Source organism: Panicum virgatum, chromosome 1N (genome assembly GCF_016808335.1).
Source record: "Panicum virgatum strain AP13 chromosome 1N, P.virgatum_v5, whole genome shotgun sequence".
Lineage (NCBI taxonomy): Eukaryota > Viridiplantae > Streptophyta > Magnoliopsida > Poales > Poaceae > Panicum > Panicum virgatum.
In genome coordinates, this window is record NC_053145.1 from 34,900,395 (window position 1) to 34,921,331 (window position 20,937).

The following is a 20,937-nucleotide window of genomic DNA, read 5'->3' on the forward strand; positions in this document are numbered from 1 at the left end:
CATTTTATTCTGAGAAGTTGACGGTCAAAATGGGAAATAATGGCCGTCAACAATTCCCGAATATGTTTTGGCTTCGAGCCCGTTAGGATCGATAGCCCCTTGGCTTCCAGTGCTGATTGCACTTTTATTTAGATGGCCGAAGGTGTTCTCGCTTCGAGCCCCTTAGAGTCGATGACCCCATGGCTTTAGTGCTCGTTGCAGTTTTTACATGGCAGAAGGTGTTTTGGCTTCGAACCCCTTTGTGTCAATAGCCCCTTGGCTTTGAGTGCTTATTGCACTTTTTTAGAAGGCCGAAGGTGTTTTGGCTTCGAACCCTTTAGGATTGATAGCTCATTGACTGTTGATTGCATATTGCACTTTTATTTAGATGGCCAAAGGTGATTTCGTTTCGTGCCCCTTAGGGTCAATAGCCCCTTGGTTTCGAGTGGTTGATGCACTTTTTTAGATGACCGAAAGTGTTTTTGCTCGAGCCCTTTAGGGTCTATAGCTCCTTGGTTTCGAGTGCTTATTGCACTTTTAGATAAGCATGCAAAGTTTGCGGTTGTTGTGAACTTTGCTAACTTACACAACTTTAGCCTTCGTAATGTGATGCTCGATGTTTGCAACTTTGTAGTTGCTTTGACCCATAAAAAAAATTTGGGGAGTGAAACTCTTTATTCAATTGGAGTGTTTACAAAGGGTCCACCTCGATAAATCTCACCTCCGATGTGGAGTCCCCTTTGTGAGAGGAAACGAGTACGACCCTTGGAAGATCAAAAAGCAAAGAACGAAAGCTACTAAGGTTTAGGATTGCTTAAAGTTCTGTAACCTAGTCTCATTGCATGTATACCTAGATATAATATTTTTCAGGCTATCAGCATTCCACGAATGTTGTAGAAATGTTGTAGCTCTTGACCTTTACTGTCTGCCAGGTGGAAGGATCCTAGTCTACTACTTCTCACCACAAAGCCCATCCCATATTAATTGGAGCTTCCTGACACAATCAGCGTTGGGTTTTCTCTTCAGGACCCGGTCTCCCACTGAGATATTCTTCTTAGAAAACCTTGGCGTAAAAACATTCGATGCATGTGTTGTAAATAGACTCCGTTTAGTACTCCATGCATGTGTCCAAACATTTGATGTGATGTTTTTGGGTGTAAAAATTTTGGATCTAAACAGACCCATATATGTTAAGTAGGCACACGCAAGCACACACCTCTCTAGCAGCCTCTGCCTCTTACCGTTGCGCCATGGATCACTTCTTTGGCCTGCCAAACTTGTACTGCTATGGCGTCTGCCTCCTCCTTACTCCCCTCCTCGTTCGTGTCCTCTTCAGAGTCCGCAACAAGCCTGGTCCGCGGCTGCCTCCCGGCCCGAGGCAGCTGCCGGTGATCGGCAGCCTCCACCACCTGTTGCTGCGCCGGGGGCTCCCGCACCACAGCATGCGCGACCTCTCCCTCCGCCACGGCCCGCTCATGCTGCTGCGGATCTGCGAGCGCGCGGCCGTCGTCGTCTCCTCCGCGGAGGCCGCGCGGGAGGTCTTCAAGGGCCACGACGCCGCCTTCTCGCAGCGGCCGAGCAGCCCGGGCATCGACGAGCTGTCGAGGCACGGCCAGGGGGTGATCTTCGCGCCCTACGGCGACCACTGGCGTCTGCTCCGCCGGATCCTCATGACCGAGCTCCTCAGCCCGCGCCGCGTCGAGGCGTTCCGGCACATCCGTGAGGACGAGGTGGCCCGCCTGGTCGCGTCGCTGGCGGCGTCGTGCTCGCCCCCGGGCCAGGCGCCCATCGACGTCGACGAGCTGCTCAAGGGGTTCATCGCCGACTCGTCCGTGCGCGCCATCCTGGGCGACAGGCTGCGGAACCGCGCCGCGTTCCTGAGGATGCTCGAGGCAGGGCAGGACCCGTCGGCGCTGTTCGATCTCCGCGACCTCTTCCCGTCGTCGAGGCTCCTGCGGATGCTGCCGCGCGGCAGCAAGGCGGAGCGGCACCGGCAGGAGATGTTCCGGCTCATGGACGACGTCCTTCTGAACTACCGGGAGAGGAGAGGACGGCGACGGCTGACCAAGACAGGGCCGGCGACCAAGCCGACACCATGGCCGACGTGCTGCTCAGGATTCAGAACGAAGGCGACATGCGTGTCTCTCTCAACTACGGAGTCATCAGAGCAGTGCTCATAGTAAGCGCTCTAATTAATAAACCTCATTATACTTCAAAGTTTACTTTCATCTTCTTCATTCAATTATCAATTGTTGTATATAAGAAAATAATTAGTAGCTACTTACATCTGTGTAACAGTGTAGTTGTGTTGTGTTGGTCAGGATGTGGTTGGTGCAGCTCTCGACACATCCTCGACTACTCTCCGATGGGCCATGGCCGAGCTAGTTGCGAACCCAAGGGTGATGCAGAAGGCGCAGTTAGAGGTTCGAAGTGTCATGGCAGGGCAACGGAGAGTGAGGGAGGCAGCTCTAAGCGACCTGCACTACCTCAAAGCAGTCATCAAGGAGACCTTACGATTGCACCCTCCTGCTCCGTTGGTGCCAAGGGTATGCTTGGATGACTGCAAGATACAAGGATACCATGTACCGCAGGGGACCATCGCCGTCACAAATGTTTGGGCAATCTCTAGGGACCCAAAATACTGGCAAGAACCTGACATGTTTAGGCCGGAAAGGTTCGAAAGTGGCCATGGTTTCGACTACAAGGGATTCGATTTTGAGTTCACTCCGTTTGGTGTTGGACGGAGAATGTGCCCCGGCATAAATTTCTCGCATGCGAATGTCGAGATTGCTCTGGCTAGCCTCCTGTACCACTTTGACTGGAAGCTGCCAGATGGAGGGAAACCGGAGGAGATGGACATGACAGAACTTTGGGGAGTTACCATAACAAGAAAGGCTAAGCTAGTTTTACATCCCATTCCTTGCATTCCACTTGAAGATCAATCATGAATTCATGGGCCGAGGGAAGAGCATGTAAGCAACTTGCTCATCTAAAAATATGCAGGTGTGGGTGGTGCAAAACGTAAACTTTTCCTGCAGATGAAAGATTAATCATGGTGCAGCTGTTAGCGTGTATGCAAGTATTTCAATACATGAATGAATAATTACTGAAGCTATTCTTTTTTTTTTGCATGAACGGGCACAAGATTGTGCCCATTTCATTGATATAAAAATAAATTACAAAGAGTACAACCGGGAACCAGTAACAAGAAAATTACAGCCTTGCAATTAGCTCCTGTAGTTATCCAAGTGCCGGCCTCCGCTTTTATTTTCTCTATTAACATGATTGCCGATGTTTCTTGTCGATTGAAAACTCTGGCATTCCGCTCATATATAATTTTGTTCTGACACAATAAGCACTACACAATTGTTGACTCGGTCATATATAATTATTGCATACTGTACGTGATTGTGCTTGTCTGTCCTTATGTTCCATATATATATATATATATATATATATATATATATATGTGTGTGTGTGTGGCTTGTGCAAACGCTGATATTCTTTTTATGGAAGTTAGCTCACTTTATTTCTCGAGGTGTTTGTTGGATTTCCTGCCTAGCTAGTGCTGCTTAATCTGTGAATACGGTGGCACGTCTTTTTCTTCTCTTCTGTATGTACGAAGCCGCCTGCACATATATTGTGCATAATGGGACACAGTTATTGAACTTGTGTGAGTCTGCCTATCCTACAAGACGACAATTGCGCCCACTCTGCAGCTGTAAAGCACATTATGACTCTGTTTAGTTCCCAAAATATTCCCCGTACTACAGTAGCTTTGAACGTTTGACCACTAATTAGGAGTATTTAATGTGAATAACTGACAAAATTCATTCCATAACCGTTAGGCAAAATCGCGAGACGAATCTAATGAACCTAATTATGCAATGATTAGATAATATTGTGCTACAGTAAACAATTTTTAATGATGAATTAATTATACTTAATAGATTCGCCTCGCGATTTCCCATCCATCCATGTAATTAGTTTTATAATTACTCCATACTTAATACTTCTAATTAGTGTTGTAGATGCTCCTAAAAATTTTTGCCCAAAATATTTTGAGAATTAAACGGGCCCTATGTATGTTTCTCTTCTGTTAGATAACACACAAGTTTTTTCAACTTTGTGTGTTACTCTCTCTGAGGTTTGGGATGGGCTGGAAGTCAAACTAACCTTTAGAAGGATCTTTTGTGAAGAAATGATGATTAGGTGGTTTGAGCTGACTAGTATCATTGAGGGAGTTCAATTCTCTGAAGAGGGGATTCTCTAGTTTGGCAATATGAAAGTAGTGGCATCTACTCTACACAGTCCCTTTATATCATTATTAATTTTAGAGGGATCAAACCTGTTTTTGTCCCATATGTGTGGAATATTAAAGTGCCTCCAGAAATCCAGGTCCTTGTGTGGTTGTTATCTAACAATAAGTTGATGACTGTCGATAACTTGGAAAAATGGAGAGGCATGAGTAATAAACCAAAAAACTGTAGGTTTTGCTCTGAGGATGAGACTATTAACCGCCTCTTTTTCCAATGTGTGGTTGCTAAAACGGTCTGGGGTTATTTTGAGCAGTTTACTGATATCCATATTGACTCTTATCTAACATGGCTAGCAAATGGCTGGATGGTAAAAAATTATGTGTTGCTAACAGCCTGTTATGGTCGGCCAAGTATACGAGCGAAGAAGGCGCAGCGCTAGTGGCTGAAGTCAGAGCGCATGGTCTAGCTGCGTTTGTTTCTCATTTCCTAGATTCTAGGAGTTGTTAGGCTTGGAAGTTTGTTACATATTTTGTATAAGAACTATCTTGCAAGTAATGAGGAGATCAGCCAGAGATAGAATTATCTCTCTCTCTGGCGCCCTGCGCCCTCACGTCCCGCTCTTGCTGTTCTCGCCGCCGGCCGCCAAGACGGCGTCAAGGAATCGTTCCCGGCACGAGCCCAAGCCACGTCCACCCACAAGCCATTCATACTTCCTACGTAGTGCCCACAACACTCTGGTATCAGGAATGTCATACCTAGTTCCTGGTGCTTCTGCTGCGCCCGCCACGACTGCTGCGCCGTCCACCGCTGCTTCCACCTCGACCATGCCTCCGACCACGGCCGCAGAGCCGAGCGCCCTCGAAACCTTGACGACGGCCATCTACGGGCTCCAGCACCAGATGAGCACCTTCGCGACTCGCCTGTCGTCCATGGAGGACCGCGGCTCCCCATCTGCAGCGGGCTCCTCGTTCGCGCCGCAGTCCATGCCCTTCGGGATGGCCGGCTATGGCGCGCCGCCGCCACCGTTGTCCTCCATGGCGTCCATCATCGTGCATACCTCCGCCTCCACTCATCTGCTACACATCCACCAGATCAACTTCCCTCACTCGCCGTCGCCGATTCCGAATCTGAACGGGCTGCCGCCCTCGCTCCCACCCTCGGCACCGCCGTTCGAAGCCCTGGATGCCACCGATGAATTGGAAGTGCCTCGCTTCCACAAGCTCACGTTCCCGATGTTCGACGGCAAGACCAACCCCTTGGGATGGCTGAACAAGTGTGAGCAATTCTTTCGCGGGGAGCAAACCCGTGAGAACACCAAGGTCCGGCTCGCCTCGTTCCATCTGACAGATGGCGCCCAGCAGTGGTACGACATGCTCGAACGCGACGTGGGTGGTGTCCACAACATCCCGTGGCCGACTTTTCACGCTCTTTAACAGCAGCGCTTTGGGCCGGCCCTTGGCATGAACCACCTCTCTGACTTGGCACGACTTCCGTTCCCGAGCACCGTCGACAACTTCATTGACACATTCCAGCAGCGCCTAGTGCACACCGGTTTGCTCACCCAGGAACAGCAAGTGCAGCTCTTTCACTGGGGGCCTTCCTGACCACATCAGGGTCGATGTGGAGCTGCAGATGCCGCAGGATCTTCAGTGCACCATGTGCCTGGCGCGCGCCTATGAGCGCCGAGCCACGGCCACGATCGTCGCCCCGGCGGCTCGCCCTCCGCGCGTTCTGGGCCGTCATCAGCAACAGCCCGCGGGCGCGGCCCCAGCTGCCCTTCCCGCGCCCGCCGCGGCTCCGGCGGCCTTGCCGGCGCCTCCACCCCGGCCGTTTCATCGCCTCACGCCGACAGAGATGGCGGACCGCCGGCGTCAAGGTCTGTGCTATTACTGTGATGAGCAGTACGAGCGTGGCCACAAGCGCCAGTGCCTCTTCTACCTCGAGGTCTCGGACTTCGACGACGACGACTCACCTCCTCGGGACACTACCCAGCCCGCGCCGGATGAGCATCTGATCTTGTTGCACGTGAATGTCGGGATCTGCACCGATGACCCGATGCGTGTGCGCGTCTCGGTGGGCAACTATGTGCTCACAGCGCTCCTAGACTCCGGCTCGACACATAATTTCATCAGCCCCGCAGCGGCCGCTCGGGCGGGTCTCCGTTTTGGCGACAGCACCGGCATGAACGTGATCGTGGCCAATGGCGACCGGGTTCCATGCGCCGGCCTGGCTCGTGACGTCGATATCCGGATCGTCGATGAGCACTTCTCCATCGACTGCTACACCATCCCGTTGGACTGCTACGACATGGTCCTGGGCATTTTCTGGCTGCGTACCCTGGGACGCATCTTATGGGACTTTGATGATCTTTGCTTGGCATTCTAGCGTCATGGCCGTCGCGTCCTATGGAACGGCCTAGACTCTTCCTGGCCGACCACCTCTTCCGCCGGCCGCCTCCATGGCGTCCGCACAGCCAAGCCGGATCTCCTGGCCCTGCTGCTGGATGACTACAGTGACATCTTTGCCGAGCCGACCAGCCTTCCGCCGCCGCGACACTACGATCACCGGATCCACCTCGTGCCTGGCACTCCTCCCGTGTCCGTTCGACCATACCGGTACCCTCAGCTCCAGATGGATGAGTTGGAGAAGCAGTGCACCACCATGGCGCAAGGTATCATCAGGCCAAGCTCGTCCCCGTTCTCGGCTCCGGTTCTCTTAGTCAAGAAGCAGGACGGATCTTGGCGCTTCTGCGTCGATTATCATGCTCTCAATGACCGGACAGTCAAGGACAAATTCCCTATTCCGGACGTGGAGGAGCTCATTGATGAACTCCATGGCGCTCGCTTCTTCACGAAGCTGGATCTACGCGCGGGCTATCATCAAGTGTGCATTCATCCGGCCGACATCGAGAAGACGGCTTTTCGGACACACCAAGGCCATTTTGAGTTTCTGGTCATGCCGTTCGGCTTATCCTATGTCCCGGCGACGTTCCAGCGCCTCATGAACACCGTGCTCCAGCCCTTTCTCCGGAGGTGCGTCCTAGTCTTTTTTGACGACATTCTAATATATAATCGTTCCTGGAGTGAACATCTGCAGCACCTCCGCGCTGTCTTCGACACCTTGCGGGCGCACCAACTCAAAGTGAAGCATTCCAAGTGTGCCTTCGCGACTTCCTCTGTGGCATATCTCGGCCACGTGATCTCCGATGATGGTGTTGCCATGGATGGCGACAAGGTGGCCACGGTGACTGCCTGGCCGCAGCCGCGCTCTATGTGTTCCTTGCGTGGTTTCCTCGGCTTGGCCGATTACTACCGGCGTTTTATCAAGGACTTCGACAACCTTGCAGCTCCACTGACGCAGCTCCTCAAGAAAGAAGCCTTCCTGTGGACCGTGGCCGCCGCGACTGCGTTCGAAGCCCTCAAGCACGCTCTGTCCATGGCGCCTGTTCTGCACATGCCGGACTTCGACAAGCAGTCCTGCGCTGCCTCCGCGACACCATCACGGAGACTCGCGGCACCCCATGGTGAGTCGAGGAGGGTCTCATCCTTTGCGGCAGGCGCGTCTTCATCCCGGCGACGTCGACCGCGCTGCCCACCGTCCTCCAGCTCGACCACACCAACGCCCACGAGGGCGTTCAGAAGACTCTGCACCGACTCTGCGCGGACTTCGTTGTCGCCGGCGACCACCGGCTTGTTCGCGAGTACATCCGCGCCTGCGCTACCTATCAGCGCGACAAGACGAAATCCTTGCACCCGGCGGGCCTCCTACAACCGCTCGACGTTCCAGCGCAGGTCTGGTCGGACATCTCTATGGATTTCGTCGAATGGCTTCCCAAGGTACTTGGCAAAAGCGTCATCCTCACCGTCGTTGATCGCCTGTCCAAGTATGCCCATTTCATCGCCCTCGGCTATCCCTACACGGCTGCTTCGGTGGCACGGGCTTTCTTCTCGGAGGTGGTGCATCTCCATGGTTTTTCGTCCTCAATCGTCAGTGATTGCGACCCGGTGTTCACTGGCCATGTGTGGCGCGATTTGTTCAAGTGCGCGGGTGTTCAGCTACGGATGAGCACTGCCTTTCATCGCAAACTAATGGACAGTCACAGGCTGTCAACAAGACTATCGCCAAGTACATGCGCTGCATTACCGGCGACCGACCCCGTGCTTGGCTCGACTGGCTTCCGTGGGCAGAGTACTGCTACAACACGGCCTTCCACTCCACGCTGCGTACGACTCCGTTCCAGGTCGTCTGCGGCAGGCCTCCCCCGGCGCTCCTTCAGTACACGGAGCACTCCGCGCAGATCTCGACGGTGGACGCGGTCCTGCAACCGCGACACCTTGCTTGCCGAGGTTCGAGAACGTCTCCAGCAAGCCCAGGACTACGCCAAGCGCTACTATGACGCCAACCATCGGGACCTGACCTTCAACGTCGGGGACTGGGTGTGGCTTAGGCTGCTCCATCAACCAACCCAGTCGCTGGTTCTAGGGCGCCGCAGCAAGCTCAGCCCGCGCTACGCCGGGCTGTACCAGGTGCAGGAACGTGTTGGCGGCGTCGCTTATCGTCTTCGACTTCAAGATGGCGCGCGCATCCACGACGTGTTCCATGTGGGCGTTCTCAAGCCATTCCATGGAACGCCTCCTGCGTCGACTCTGGCTCTCCCTCCCCTGCAGCATGGACGTCCTCTCTAGGAGCCGGAGAAGGTGCTGCATTCCCAACTTCAACGCGGCGAGTGGTACATCCTCGTTCAGTGGGCAGGCCTTCCTTCGGCCGCGGCTACGTGGGAGCCGGTGGATGCGTTCCGTGAAGCGCACCCTATGTTCCAGCTCAAGGACAAGCTGTTTGTTGACGGAGGGAGAGATGTTATCATCGGCCAAATATACGAGCGAAGAAGGCGCAGCGCTAGTGGCTGAAGTCACAGCGCATGGTCTAGCCGCGTTTGTTTCTCGTTACCTAGATTCTTGGAGTTGTTAGGCTTGGAAGTTTGTTAGGGTATTTTGTATAAGAACCATCTTGCAAGTAATGAGGAGATCAGCCAGAGATTGAGTTATCTCTCTCTCCCTGGCGTCCTACGCCCTCACGCCCCGCTCCTGCTGTTCTCGCCGCCGGCCGCCAGGACGGCGTCGAGGAATCGTTCCCGGCGCGAGCCCAAGCCACGTCCACCCACAAGCCATTCATACTTCCTATGTAGCGCCCACAACACTGCCTCTCTGCTGGAGTGTGCTGGGGCGTGTTGTTGGCTTGAAATAATATGGTATTTCATGATCAGAAGTGGCGGGACACGAAATAAGTCTTGAAGATAATTTGGAGCTGTATGAGGACATGGAAGCCCTTGTTTCAGGAGCTGAACAACATTAAGGCTTCAACTGATGCATGGTGCGCCTTTCTGGAGGGGTCCTAATGGCCCCTTTGGAACCTTCTCTCCTGCGCTGCTTGGCTCTACCTATTTCCGTTGGCTAGTAGGTATCCTTTGCAGTGCGTTCTGCCGGATGTGGCATAGCGCTGAAACTTTTATCATATATATAACTGGTGCTTTGTTTTCTTAATGAAAATGGGGCAGGGCAGTTTTGCCTGTCTTTCTAAAAACTCTGCATCTGTAAAGTAAAGAATCATACATAGAAAGATTGGCTGTCAGATACTCATCAGATGACTTAACCTTCATTTGTCATGCACAGTATTGTTTCCAAGGCAACTAACATAGGCCTGTATCGAAGCAGGAAGTTAAGGCTAGCTCTCACAATCCTTGGTACTGAAATCAGATTATTATCGAGCGATACAGGGTATGTGTAGTCTAGCTATCACAACGAAGTAGCTCCATCTATCCACCTCTGATAGGCAACAAACGCTTCAAATGGCAAATAGTCCGATGGAACATGGCCAGCCCCCTAAAGTGATTTTACAAAATTAAACTGATTAGTTCACGATGGTCATAAAGTTTAACTGAATGCCGTTTTTTATAATCTATAAGAAGTACTATATGTACATGCCTTTATTGTCGCAAACAGTATATTGCTCCCATACCTCATTGAATACCTATATACAACAGTCAAAATGAACAAAAAATACCTTAAATGTAAAAAATATCTAAAATATTACCATATAGATCAATTTAAGAGATATACAGGTTCGCATGTTGTTTAAGTAGTAACTAACTTAAGGCCCCGTTTGGCATAGCTTAGCTTCTTGAATGGCTTCACGGAGAGCTTCACTTGAGCATGTGTCAAACGCATATAAATGCAACAACATCATCCATAAAGCACATCGTGAAGCTGGAAACGACTTACACTACACTGAGGGAGCCAAAAATACTACCTTCACCGGCTTCACCTCTTTTATCCACTCATAAAGAACTTGATAAAAGCTTAGATGAAGAAAGAGCGTCTCAGCGGGAGCAAGCTAGAATCCTGCTTTTCCCAAAGAGAAACTGTTTGGCCAAACATTTTTCAAAATAACTTCAGCTTCACCATAGAAGCTACTTCACCAATCATTTTAGGAGAAAAGCTATGCTAAACGGGGCCTAATTTTAGCAGCACCATTGCTTGATGCAGTTAATTATTCCAATGCATTTGTTGTGCTAATTGAGAATTGGATTCATTTTTTAGAATATGAAGAATAAGCATATTAGTTTTATGACTTCAATGTTCAGTCAACATAGTTTGTATTTATTTTCTACTATCTAACAAGTAGATATATATACTTACCCAGCAATCTGATTCTCCACAAACCAAGGGTGCCATTTCTCTGTTTCCTTGAAGTTTAATTTCTTCAGCCACTCCATAGTTGCAGTAAATGGAACAAGCAAAGAATGATCACCGCTGCAATGTAGTAATGCCTAAGTTTACACAAGATAAATAATGGAAGTTGCTCTAGAATATAATAAGACTAGGTTCACCATGCTTGGATGGCGCTTATCATAGTTTATTGTTTAAGTAGTTTTTTTTGTATGTAGTATTGTCAATCGCTTATCTATATATTCTTGAAATTAAACAGGGCAGAAATTGTTGTTAATTGTGATTTACATCATAATTTAACGGTTCCCATCCCTCTTTAGCCCCTGTTCCAACCGGGACTTTGAATCCAGGGCTAAAGGTCTATGGCAAGGTAAAAAATTTACTCCACACCCTAAGATCTCTTGCCTCACGTATACACTACTACAAAAGCTTATTAACAGCGACCTTTTTTTAGGAGCCCTGAAGCGGGCACAAAAAATAACCGCGTCTATTAATGCCCAGCATTAACAGAGGCGGACATTTCTTACGAAAACCGCCTTAGAAAATCGGTTAACAGAGGCGGTCAACATTAACATGACCGCCTCTATTAATAGTCGTATTTTAAGAGGCGGTACAACAGCCCGCCTCAGTTAATCGGTCGAGCACATTAAAAATCATACCCCAGCCAAACCCTAACCAATCTTTATCCCTCCCCCCCTCTCTCTCCCGCACTGGCTCAGTGCACCGGCGCGGCCTCTTTTCCCCTTCCTCTTTCTCTTTCTCTTTCTCTCTCCTCCCTCCCTCCCTCCCTCTTTCTCTCTACCACCCCGCGCCACTCAATGCCGCTCAAGGCCAGCAGTGGCCGACGCAGTGGACGGGGGCGGCGCGAGGGGTGGCCCCGGCGGCGGATAGGGCGACACACACGGCGGCCGCGGGCCACGGCGGACAGGGCTGCGATAGCCTTGGGAGGCCACGCGGTGCAGACTCGGCGGAGGCCGGCTCGGAGGCCGGCGTGGTGGCCAGCATTGGCCTCGATGGGCTCGCAGGGCCTCCGATGGGCTTGGCGGGCTCCTGATGGGCTTGGCGGTCTTTTCCTATTTTTTTTTATTTTTCCTATTCTATTAACTGAGGCGGGCATCAAAACCACCTCAGTTAATCCCTTATTTTTTGTGACGTTACGTCAGAGGCGGTTGGTGCTAACCGCCTCTATTAATAGTTTTTAACCGCCTCAAAAAAGATAGGATGCTTTTTTAAAAAAAACTAACCCGTGAAGGATCCTTTAGCCCCAATGGAGTTACCTTGAGCTTAGTGATCATATCTTTAGATTTAGCACAAGCTTTATGAGTGTTGGCGCTAGGTTAGCTCCTGAGAGAGTGTAAGAGCAAGGCACTGCGAACTTGTGCTTTGGTTCTAGAGTGAACCAACCTTGTACCTCGATGCGTCGACCCCTTGGAGCTTTGGAGGCTCGCCGCGGCAAGTCTACGACTCTCCAGCTTGGTGTGGAGCGGCCTGGACGGCTTTGTGCAGGGGACATGGAGACCCCCATCCATCGTGGAGAAGCTTCTTATTGGAAAATGGGATTAAGGTGACTGGGAGCTTGGCGCAAGCCTTTGTGGCCTAGCCTTTGTGGCAAGTCAAGGTTCCCCGGAAGAGATTTGATTGCCAGGAAACAATACTCTTAGTGGGTGCTTTAACATTGTGGACTAGGGGGTGGCTTTTGTGCCTACTGATACCATGGGATACATCCTTGTGTCTAAGAGTTTGCTTCCTCTCATCCCCTTTTACGTTTTCGTATTTATCTCTTGCAACTTGGGTGCCTTTACATTATTAGTGGAGATCAAGCTAGAATTGACTATAGGTTGCAAAACTCTTTTGAGATGAGGGTTTCACACTACAAAACTACAGTTGCACATCTAGATAGATTGCTTTAGTTTAATTTTATTTGCAAACTAGTTGGAGCCTTAGGTTAAGATTTTAAGTTGCCTAATTCACCCCCTCCCGCTCTTAGGCTATGAGCACCCGATTCCTTACATAGGGATGGCAAGGGCCGCAGTCGCTATAGCCTACATGACCTTCTTGGCTTCACCGGTTCGGTGACTCGGGCACTTGGGCATGTCAGCTCATCATAAGTTCAGGCTTTGATGTCCTTGCCTCCTCTGGCTGCCGTAGGCTAGGGAGTAGGCACAACCGCATGAGAGGGAGCCTGAAGTAGGCGCGAGGACTCAAGGCCGGGTGGTGGCGAGGGTGTAGGCCGCTGCTAACCCCTATCATTGCACAAGGATGGGGCTAGGGCTAGGTTGTGTGCAATGCTATTGCAGAAGGGTGGAGCGGCTGCCAGCGCCGCCGCTCCTCCTCACGCCATCGTCGCGCGTGTGCTGGCCTGAGGACTGCAAGCTAAGGGAGGGGAGGGGGTGGAGCGGCCGCCCGTGAGGTCACGGGCAAACAGGGTGGTGATCGAGACGGCGGAGACCGGTTTGGGTTTCGGGTTTTCGGGACTCCAATAGCCACCAGACCTAGAGGAGGAGTTTGGCGGTGGTGGCCTGACGGTGGTGGCGGTTCGGCCGGCGGTGGAGGTGAGGTGGCGCGGGAGTGCTGCCGGCCGGTCGGGGTCAGACATTTGGTGGGCGGTGGCTGACGGCGGGGGCGAGAAGGTCGGGAAGGAGAGCCATCGGCCAGGACGGAGGATTAGTGACGGGGGGTGGGGGACGAGGAGGATGGCCCAACGGAGATTCTGCAATGGAACCGGTGCAAGTCGCAGAAGGCGACAAATAGACGCCCCATGTCTAGGCAGCCACACTGGGAGAGCGGGGTGAGTTAGGATTATTGATGTATTTATATGCTGCTTTGGCTTGACGTGACAGTATCTCACCATTGTTGTGGTGCATTTATTGCTTTTGAACCAAATATGTGGTTCTTTACATGGTGAACACTTTGATGGATGGATTGAATTTGATTAAAGTTTTTGAAGTTTGGGGTTTATATGACTTTATTTGTGTGTTTCCTTGTTGCGTTATTTAGGATTGGGGTTTATAACGCGACAAGGTGGAAATGGTAGAAATGGTATCTATATGTCTATCTTATGTTAAACAAAAGTAGGAAAATATATGCTATTTAGTCGACGTGCCGAGATGTGTTGAATCTGAAAAAAAAAGTACAGTTCTAACTCGATGATGATATGAATATTAGACTTCCTTTCATGCTCGTCAATTAATCTTAACTTCAGTGGAGCATCAGGGAGTCACTAGCTCAAAACCTGAAAATATTTGTATACTGATCCAAGCAGTGTTTACAGTAATAACTATTTAACAGTGTTACCCTAAACATTTAAACGGACTAAACGGTCACCTACGGTTTAGCTATTTATTCGGACTAAGCTGCCATTTAAACATATTAAATGGTGATTAAATGGGCGTAAATGACTGATTAAACGGATGCGGTAAGCCACTATGTAGCATATACACGGGCTAAATGGCCGTGTACGCGATCAACGCTATTTACTAGCCGATTATGTTGGAGACATTTCTACATGGCTAATCAAGGCATGCAAAAACTTTAATGGGGTTGTTAAAAAAAACTGTAACAGGCTTTTTTGTGGAAGTGTCTTAACGAGGTATGGGCTGTTGTGTTTGTGCCCCTACTTTTAAGGCTAATTGTGATTTTCCTCCCGTTTTTTCAACTTTATAATTTTCCCATGCTTTTTCAAAACAAAGATTAAGTTTGCCCCCCTATTCCGTTAAAAGCTGCTAACGGTGTCAATTCAACTGTAAAGATCAAATTTGATCATGCACCAGTTATAAGATCAAATATTTGAGTTACTTTTTGACAAATTTTGACAGCATTATGACATGTCCATACCATATTTTTAGTTCATTTATTCTGCCTCTCTCAAATGGAGTTATTAAAAAAATAGGGACACAACGGTGGCTTCCGTTTCAAGAAGTGAGGGCAAAATCATAAAGTTGAAAAAATAGGGACAAAGTCACAATTGGACTTCATATGAGGGGCTAGAACAGTAATATCCCGAGAGGTAGAGGCTTTTGCGGTGGGTGTAGCTCAAACAAACCTGTTCAATTACTTGTGAGCTAGCCTGGGCGTATAAGAAATGTTGTATGTACGAAACCTAATAATAGATCTTTCTTTTAGAAATGTTGTATGTACGAAACCTAATAATAGATCTTTCTTGTTTGTGGTGGCGTCCCGGGTGCTTATCGTCAAGTATATTATATAACAGAAAATTCAGTTGTGTAGAATGCAATATGGCATTTAAATTGTGTGTCTGTACTGATGGTACTGTTACACCAAAAAATAACATGCAAATTACTGCCTATAGAAGAACACCCTATAATTAAGAATAATAATAAAATTTACCAATCTAATTTTCTTACCTATAGAAGAACACCCTATAACCTTTGGATGTTACATTCAAGTGATACTCCGTTAATGTTGGGATATCCCTCGTGTATTGAATATGGTTTGGGCACCTCTTCCATGTTCCTGATACTTCAGACTAAGGAAATGGACACAATGTTTAAATTTCAGCAACAGATTCTACCTAGTCTATTAACCAAATCCAGCTATTTACCTGTTTTGCATGCAGTTTTTCTCTACCCAATTTTGGATCAAAAAGCTTCTGGAGGGCTTGCTCTTGATCCTGGATTCAAACTCCATATATTTATTCAAAACTACTAAACATAATGTCTCTTGTTAAGCTAAAGTGTATACTAAGTACTACACAAATAACTCAAAGAAGTGAAATTGAGGATTAATTCGTAGATCAATTACTAACATGGCACTCTAAACCATGCTCGGAGGTTTTAGAAATCCGCTCAAACATTTGACCAGAATCATATTCCATAAATTCTTTGGTTATTCCCATCTTGTATCGACATGGTGGGCACAAAATATGCTCCATGTTTATGCCTTTGATTTGCTGCATCTCACATTATTTGAATTGTTGGAACTGATGTAGTAGAAGTTATAGGTACATTGGATAAACAGAGATACAAGTTACCATATAAAATTGCTCCATATTCCCTTGGCATGATGGACTAGAGCTATTCCAATACTTTCCATTACATGTAGAAACCAAGTTCTGTTTATCAAAAGAAACGTTGGATTGGAGAGAAAGTCTAATATCAAACAGAAAAAGAAATAAAAGTCAGCCATTTTATTTTTGGAACATTAGTACCTGAAACAATTCATCCGAAATCAATCCCATTCGAAATGCATATGGAACATGGGCATTGTTCTCTATGTCTACATCAACAGCAGGATTACACAATGAATACCCCTGCAAAAAGCCATTGAATTCATTTTATTTGAAAACCAAAATGATTTTACAATGTGCTTCAGTAGGTGTAATGCAAATTGTATACGGTATATGCAAATTGATCTAAGGGAAAAAATAACATGTCATCAAAGAAATAAAATGAACTTGTTTATGGAATACCCAAAGTGTGTTGCACATGCATGGTGGAGACCCTCTTGGGCTAGGCACCCATTCATCTTGTGATTTTTATGAACACAGTTTGTTTTTTTTTAAGTTGACACTACAAAGAAACCGTAGAATTTAAGAATCAGAGCTATAATTTTTTTAAGTGTCATTTTCCTATTACTATGTACTCCCTCCGTCACAAAAAGCCGGACAGGTCATCGAACTGTCAGGATTACTTGTTTGGTGGTTCAACCTATGGGTTGACTGGCAGAACCAGTTTAAGTGTAATGTATATTTTCAACTCAAACAAACAATGCTTTGCTCTGGTAGCGAATCCAAGTGAAGCAACTCTTCGGTAAGGGACCGGGGTTCGAGTCCCCACTCTGCATCCCCACTTCCTTTTCTTCTATTTATCACTGATTTAGATGCCCATGGGTTTCTTCAATATATCATTGATTTACATGCCTAAGGGTTTCTTCAATTTATCACTGATTCACATGCCTATGGGTCTTAGAATGGGTATTGTGCTAGCTGCTGGCCCATTTGTTGCTGGAATATTCCTAACAAGGTCCCATTTTTCAGGCCAACTAACGGTTCTTTAACGGAACCGAACAGGTCAAGTTGCCGATTAACAGTTTTTTGGTTCAACTGGTGAACCAGGTCAGTTTTTGTACTATGTTTGGAAGGATTCCTAAATGATAAAACTAGCAAACATGCATTATAGTGATTCATGTCCTAAAATGACATTGGAATGCAACGAAGATGATCTGGCAACTTTAAGGTTTGATGCGATCAAGTTGCCAAGTTTTATCTTGTGATGGGCTAGGTGCAGGATTGTCTATTTTCTGTAGGCTAACCACATAGAACAACTTAAGGATACGATTCCTATTATCTCTTGACTATTGCGCATATTATAGACAAATATTTTACCTGTTAAGCCTACAATATATTGAAAAAAACCAACAATGTATAATCACCGAGGTGGATTTCAACATTAGCATGCTAACATGTATATTCTTCTTTTGCTGTTAGGATCTTCAATGGGAAAAAGTCCTTAATGTTAGTAGTGTATTAAGTGGAGGATACTAGGACCCTCTTTGTCATTTTGAGGGCACCACTGAAAAGTTTGCTTACATTACATTACATTACACAAACATTGTAAATGGACAAATAATAATGTTTTCAACTTTCCAGAGAGTTTCATGTTTTCACATAAGCAATACAAAATAGTCATTTGTGAATTACCTTGAAGTTTATCTTCATTCCATCAGACTCTTCATTTCCTAAGCATATTGCATTATGCCATGTAAATAAAATGAGAACCATTACACGATTAGAGACACAACTAGAAAGATCACAATGTCTATATTATTTAGTTAAAACCCATCACATCACTATGTTGTCCAATAAATGGATCAAAAACTGTGTTGTAACTTACTCTTTAGAATTTCCTGTGCAAGTACCGGTACTAGTACTCCACTGTAAGAACACCCAGCTATGTAGAAAGGATTTGACAGAAATTCAGTATATTCAGCGAACCACTGGGATAAAATCGAAACACCTCATCACAACAAGAAAAATTTCATTGTATTACAATATATAGGTTATTATAAAACCACTCTGACCTTTGACAGGAAGTCATATAAGTCCACAACTCTGTTTGTATCATTTGTTATGTAGTCATCTTCATTCTCAGCATAAGAGTAGCCCGCACCTGCTGGCGAATCAACCAAAAGGAGGCTAGCCATCTGTGATTGGTTGTACAACAAAGACATCAGTTACATATTTTTGGCGTAAGTTTGGAAAGATATTGTTGTACATACTTTTGGAGGACGAGCTTCTTATATTGGACTTCCTGAAGTTAGTGAATAACATAAAAGATATTTCCTATTTACACCAGCCGATGTTATGCTAAATTTGGTATATATACCTTAGTCCATGAGTAAGGATTCGTAGTAACTCGTGGGTTGTCATTGATATGAACCTGGGAGTATTCAATTTTGAATGGTCCTGCAAAAGAAATATTTAGTTGTGCTAGTCCTGCTCTTCTTTTTGCGTAATACAAAACAAGTTGTAGTTAACATGCATCGACAGTGCATTATATCCAACACATATGGATAATACGTGAATTGCATAAAAATAACATAATAGATAGATAGTTTACTGCATATACACTTTTACAAAGACAGAGAAGAGCATAGTCCTTTTCATAACTTGAATAGCATTATAGCAGTATAGTGTATACAAATGATAAAATGACTGAAAAGCATGTGCGTACCAATTGAATGATGAAACGCACTAAACCCTGAACATGCTGGACCACCGTTTATCCATATGACCACGGGATCTAAAGTAGGGTTCCTCTCAGAAGTGGCAAGATAGTAATAGAGATGTCTATTTTGTTGTTCATGCCCAACTGTTATGTACCTGCAAAACAGGAACGGCAAGAACCAAAAGTCTTCATATTGTAAGCTTTTTTTTTTGACTCACTTCATATTGTAAGCTGCAACACATACAAGGCAACAACCCCCATTCGCATGACTAATTCAGGTGAAGATGGTGTTTGCTGACACATTTCTCGTAAACTGATAATACTGAGCAAAATGCATAATTAAGCAACCTTGCCGAAATTACTTTACTTTACATATATGCAATGGAAGTCACTGAACTCGGCACAAAAAATTCTTCAAAGAACATGCAACACTATGCAATGTGCCTGGGAAGGGAAGCACAACGACATGCATGACACATTGTCGTCCTCGATCTCTCGTGTGCAAAGCACAGAAGAATTTTGCTGAAACTCAACCATCTGAGAGAAATTTTTGCAAATACCATAGGCCAAAGTGGTTTCGTTCCAAACTTCCAGTACGTCCTGCAATCTCTGTTCAAGCGAGGAACAGAAACTTATAACCAGCAAAAAATCCTAGTGAGGAATTATCACCCGAGAATCTCGCGCTTGGCAACCGTCAGATCTTACAATCGAACGGTCCCCGGCGTCAGATCACCGTGCCACTCGACTTGCTCGGATTAATTTGTCACTTAAGTGCGACGAGCGGATCAAGGAAGACGTAGTTCTCGGAAAAACATGAGCCGCAAACAGCAAGGAAGTACCCTCCGTCCCAACATATAGATCCTACGGCTCTTACCCGGCGTAGTGCTTGGAGGGGAGCTCGCCGTGGAACCCAGGGAACTCGGTGACCTCCGCGCCGGCTGGCGCCGCGCGCACCGCGGGCACGCACAGGCAGAGCAGGAACACCGCCGCCACCAGCAGCAGCAGCAGCAGCAGCAGCGCGCCGGCTTCCATGGAGGCAAGGACGACTCTTCGGCGAGACATGGCGGCGAGGCAGCGATCTTTTGGCCGGATCACCAACCACTGGCTAGGAGGACTATTATAATCAGGAGCGGGACGATTGAGATAGAAATGTGGCAGTGCCAGTGAAGGGGAGAATTCCGTAGAGATAGAGATATGGCCGGCGGATGCCAGTTGCCAGAAACGTGCAAACTACAAAGCTAACTGATGCTGATGCAGTAATAATGGCCGCCGCGACACATGGTCCGCGCGCGCATGCACACCCCACGGAGTGACGCTTGGCGCGTCGCCTAGTGTTCGAACCGTCGAGGAGTCGGCCGCCATGCGAGGATGGTGTGACTAGAGTTGAACGGAAACGCGAGAAATCGGCCCAGCTTGGTCTCGAAGCCCAAAGCCCGGCCCATTTCGTGTTAATTTACATGGAAAGAAGTCCACGTCACCGACTGAGTTTCAATACGGTGTTAAAATACGGTGTTAAGGCATAAAGTTAAGGAATAAGTCTATATTACCCCATCAACTCTTCCATAAGTCTAAACTTCAACCTCCAACAACAAAACCATGCAGCTGACCCCCCTGAACTCTTAAAACCAGGTACACGTACCCCCTGAGGCCACCGGAGGCTGGTTTTCATCCGAAACTGGTGTCCACGTCAGCCGACCTCATCTCCTCGTTGCTCTCTCTCACACAGTGTCCCAGCACCCTCATCTCTCTCCCGGTGCGCTCTCTCTCTCCCTCCTCTGCAGGAATCTGGAGGCTCCGTCCCTCCTCTGCATGGAAGCTGGAGCCTCCGTCCCCCCTCTCTCTTAGTCACTCTCTCTCCGTGTTGCTCCCTCTCGGTGCTCTGTATCTTGAACAGGGCTGCAGGGACATGGCTACTCGATCCGTTTGAACGCATCTTCCGTCCGTAGCACCGGAGAAGATGGGATCTCTTGGTCCCTGTTCCTCGGCCCGGCGGCGCTGTCGTCGGGGCGCCAGTCGGGCCGCGCCGAGATCGGCATCTTCACGGCCGAGTGCTACTTTAGCGCGGCGCCGAACCTGATCACGAGCTGACGCGGGTGTTCGTACCGGCGGTGCACGCGGCCAGCCTGAGCGGGCGCACCGCCGCTTCGTCCGAGGCCAGCTGGAACACCCAGTCTGGGCTGCTGTCTATGGCCCACCACGGAGGCCGCAGCAAGGAAGCAAAATGCGGCTGGTGCCGGTGCGGCGTTCGGGAGTGATCAGGTTACCAGCGCGGTAGGAAGGCGGGCGGTG

General features: G+C 48.0%; 1 protein-coding gene and 1 pseudogene across 1 annotated transcript; one reads left to right on the forward strand and one right to left on the reverse strand.

The window, feature by feature from the left end:
- The first annotated feature begins 1,199 nt into the window (after window positions 1-1,199).
- LOC120655682 lies at window positions 1,200-3,103 on the forward strand (annotated as a pseudogene).
- Window positions 3,104-9,868: 6,765 nt separating this feature from the next.
- Window positions 9,869-19,734, reverse strand: LOC120654058 (serine carboxypeptidase 1-like). Its single transcript, XM_039931652.1, has 14 exons — window positions 19,523-19,734; window positions 18,655-18,803; window positions 18,307-18,386; window positions 18,002-18,124; window positions 17,815-17,917; window positions 17,622-17,659; window positions 16,131-16,232; window positions 15,954-16,034; window positions 15,729-15,872; window positions 15,525-15,593; window positions 15,328-15,449; window positions 10,934-11,047; window positions 10,220-10,265; window positions 9,869-10,117 (listed from the first exon to the last, which is right to left on the reverse strand). Exons 1-14 carry the CDS (start codon window positions 19,708-19,710, stop codon window positions 10,031-10,033), a joined length of 1,446 nt encoding a protein of 481 aa, XP_039787586.1. The 5' UTR covers window positions 19,711-19,734; the 3' UTR covers window positions 9,869-10,030.
- Between the last annotated feature and the right edge of the window lie 1,203 nt (window positions 19,735-20,937).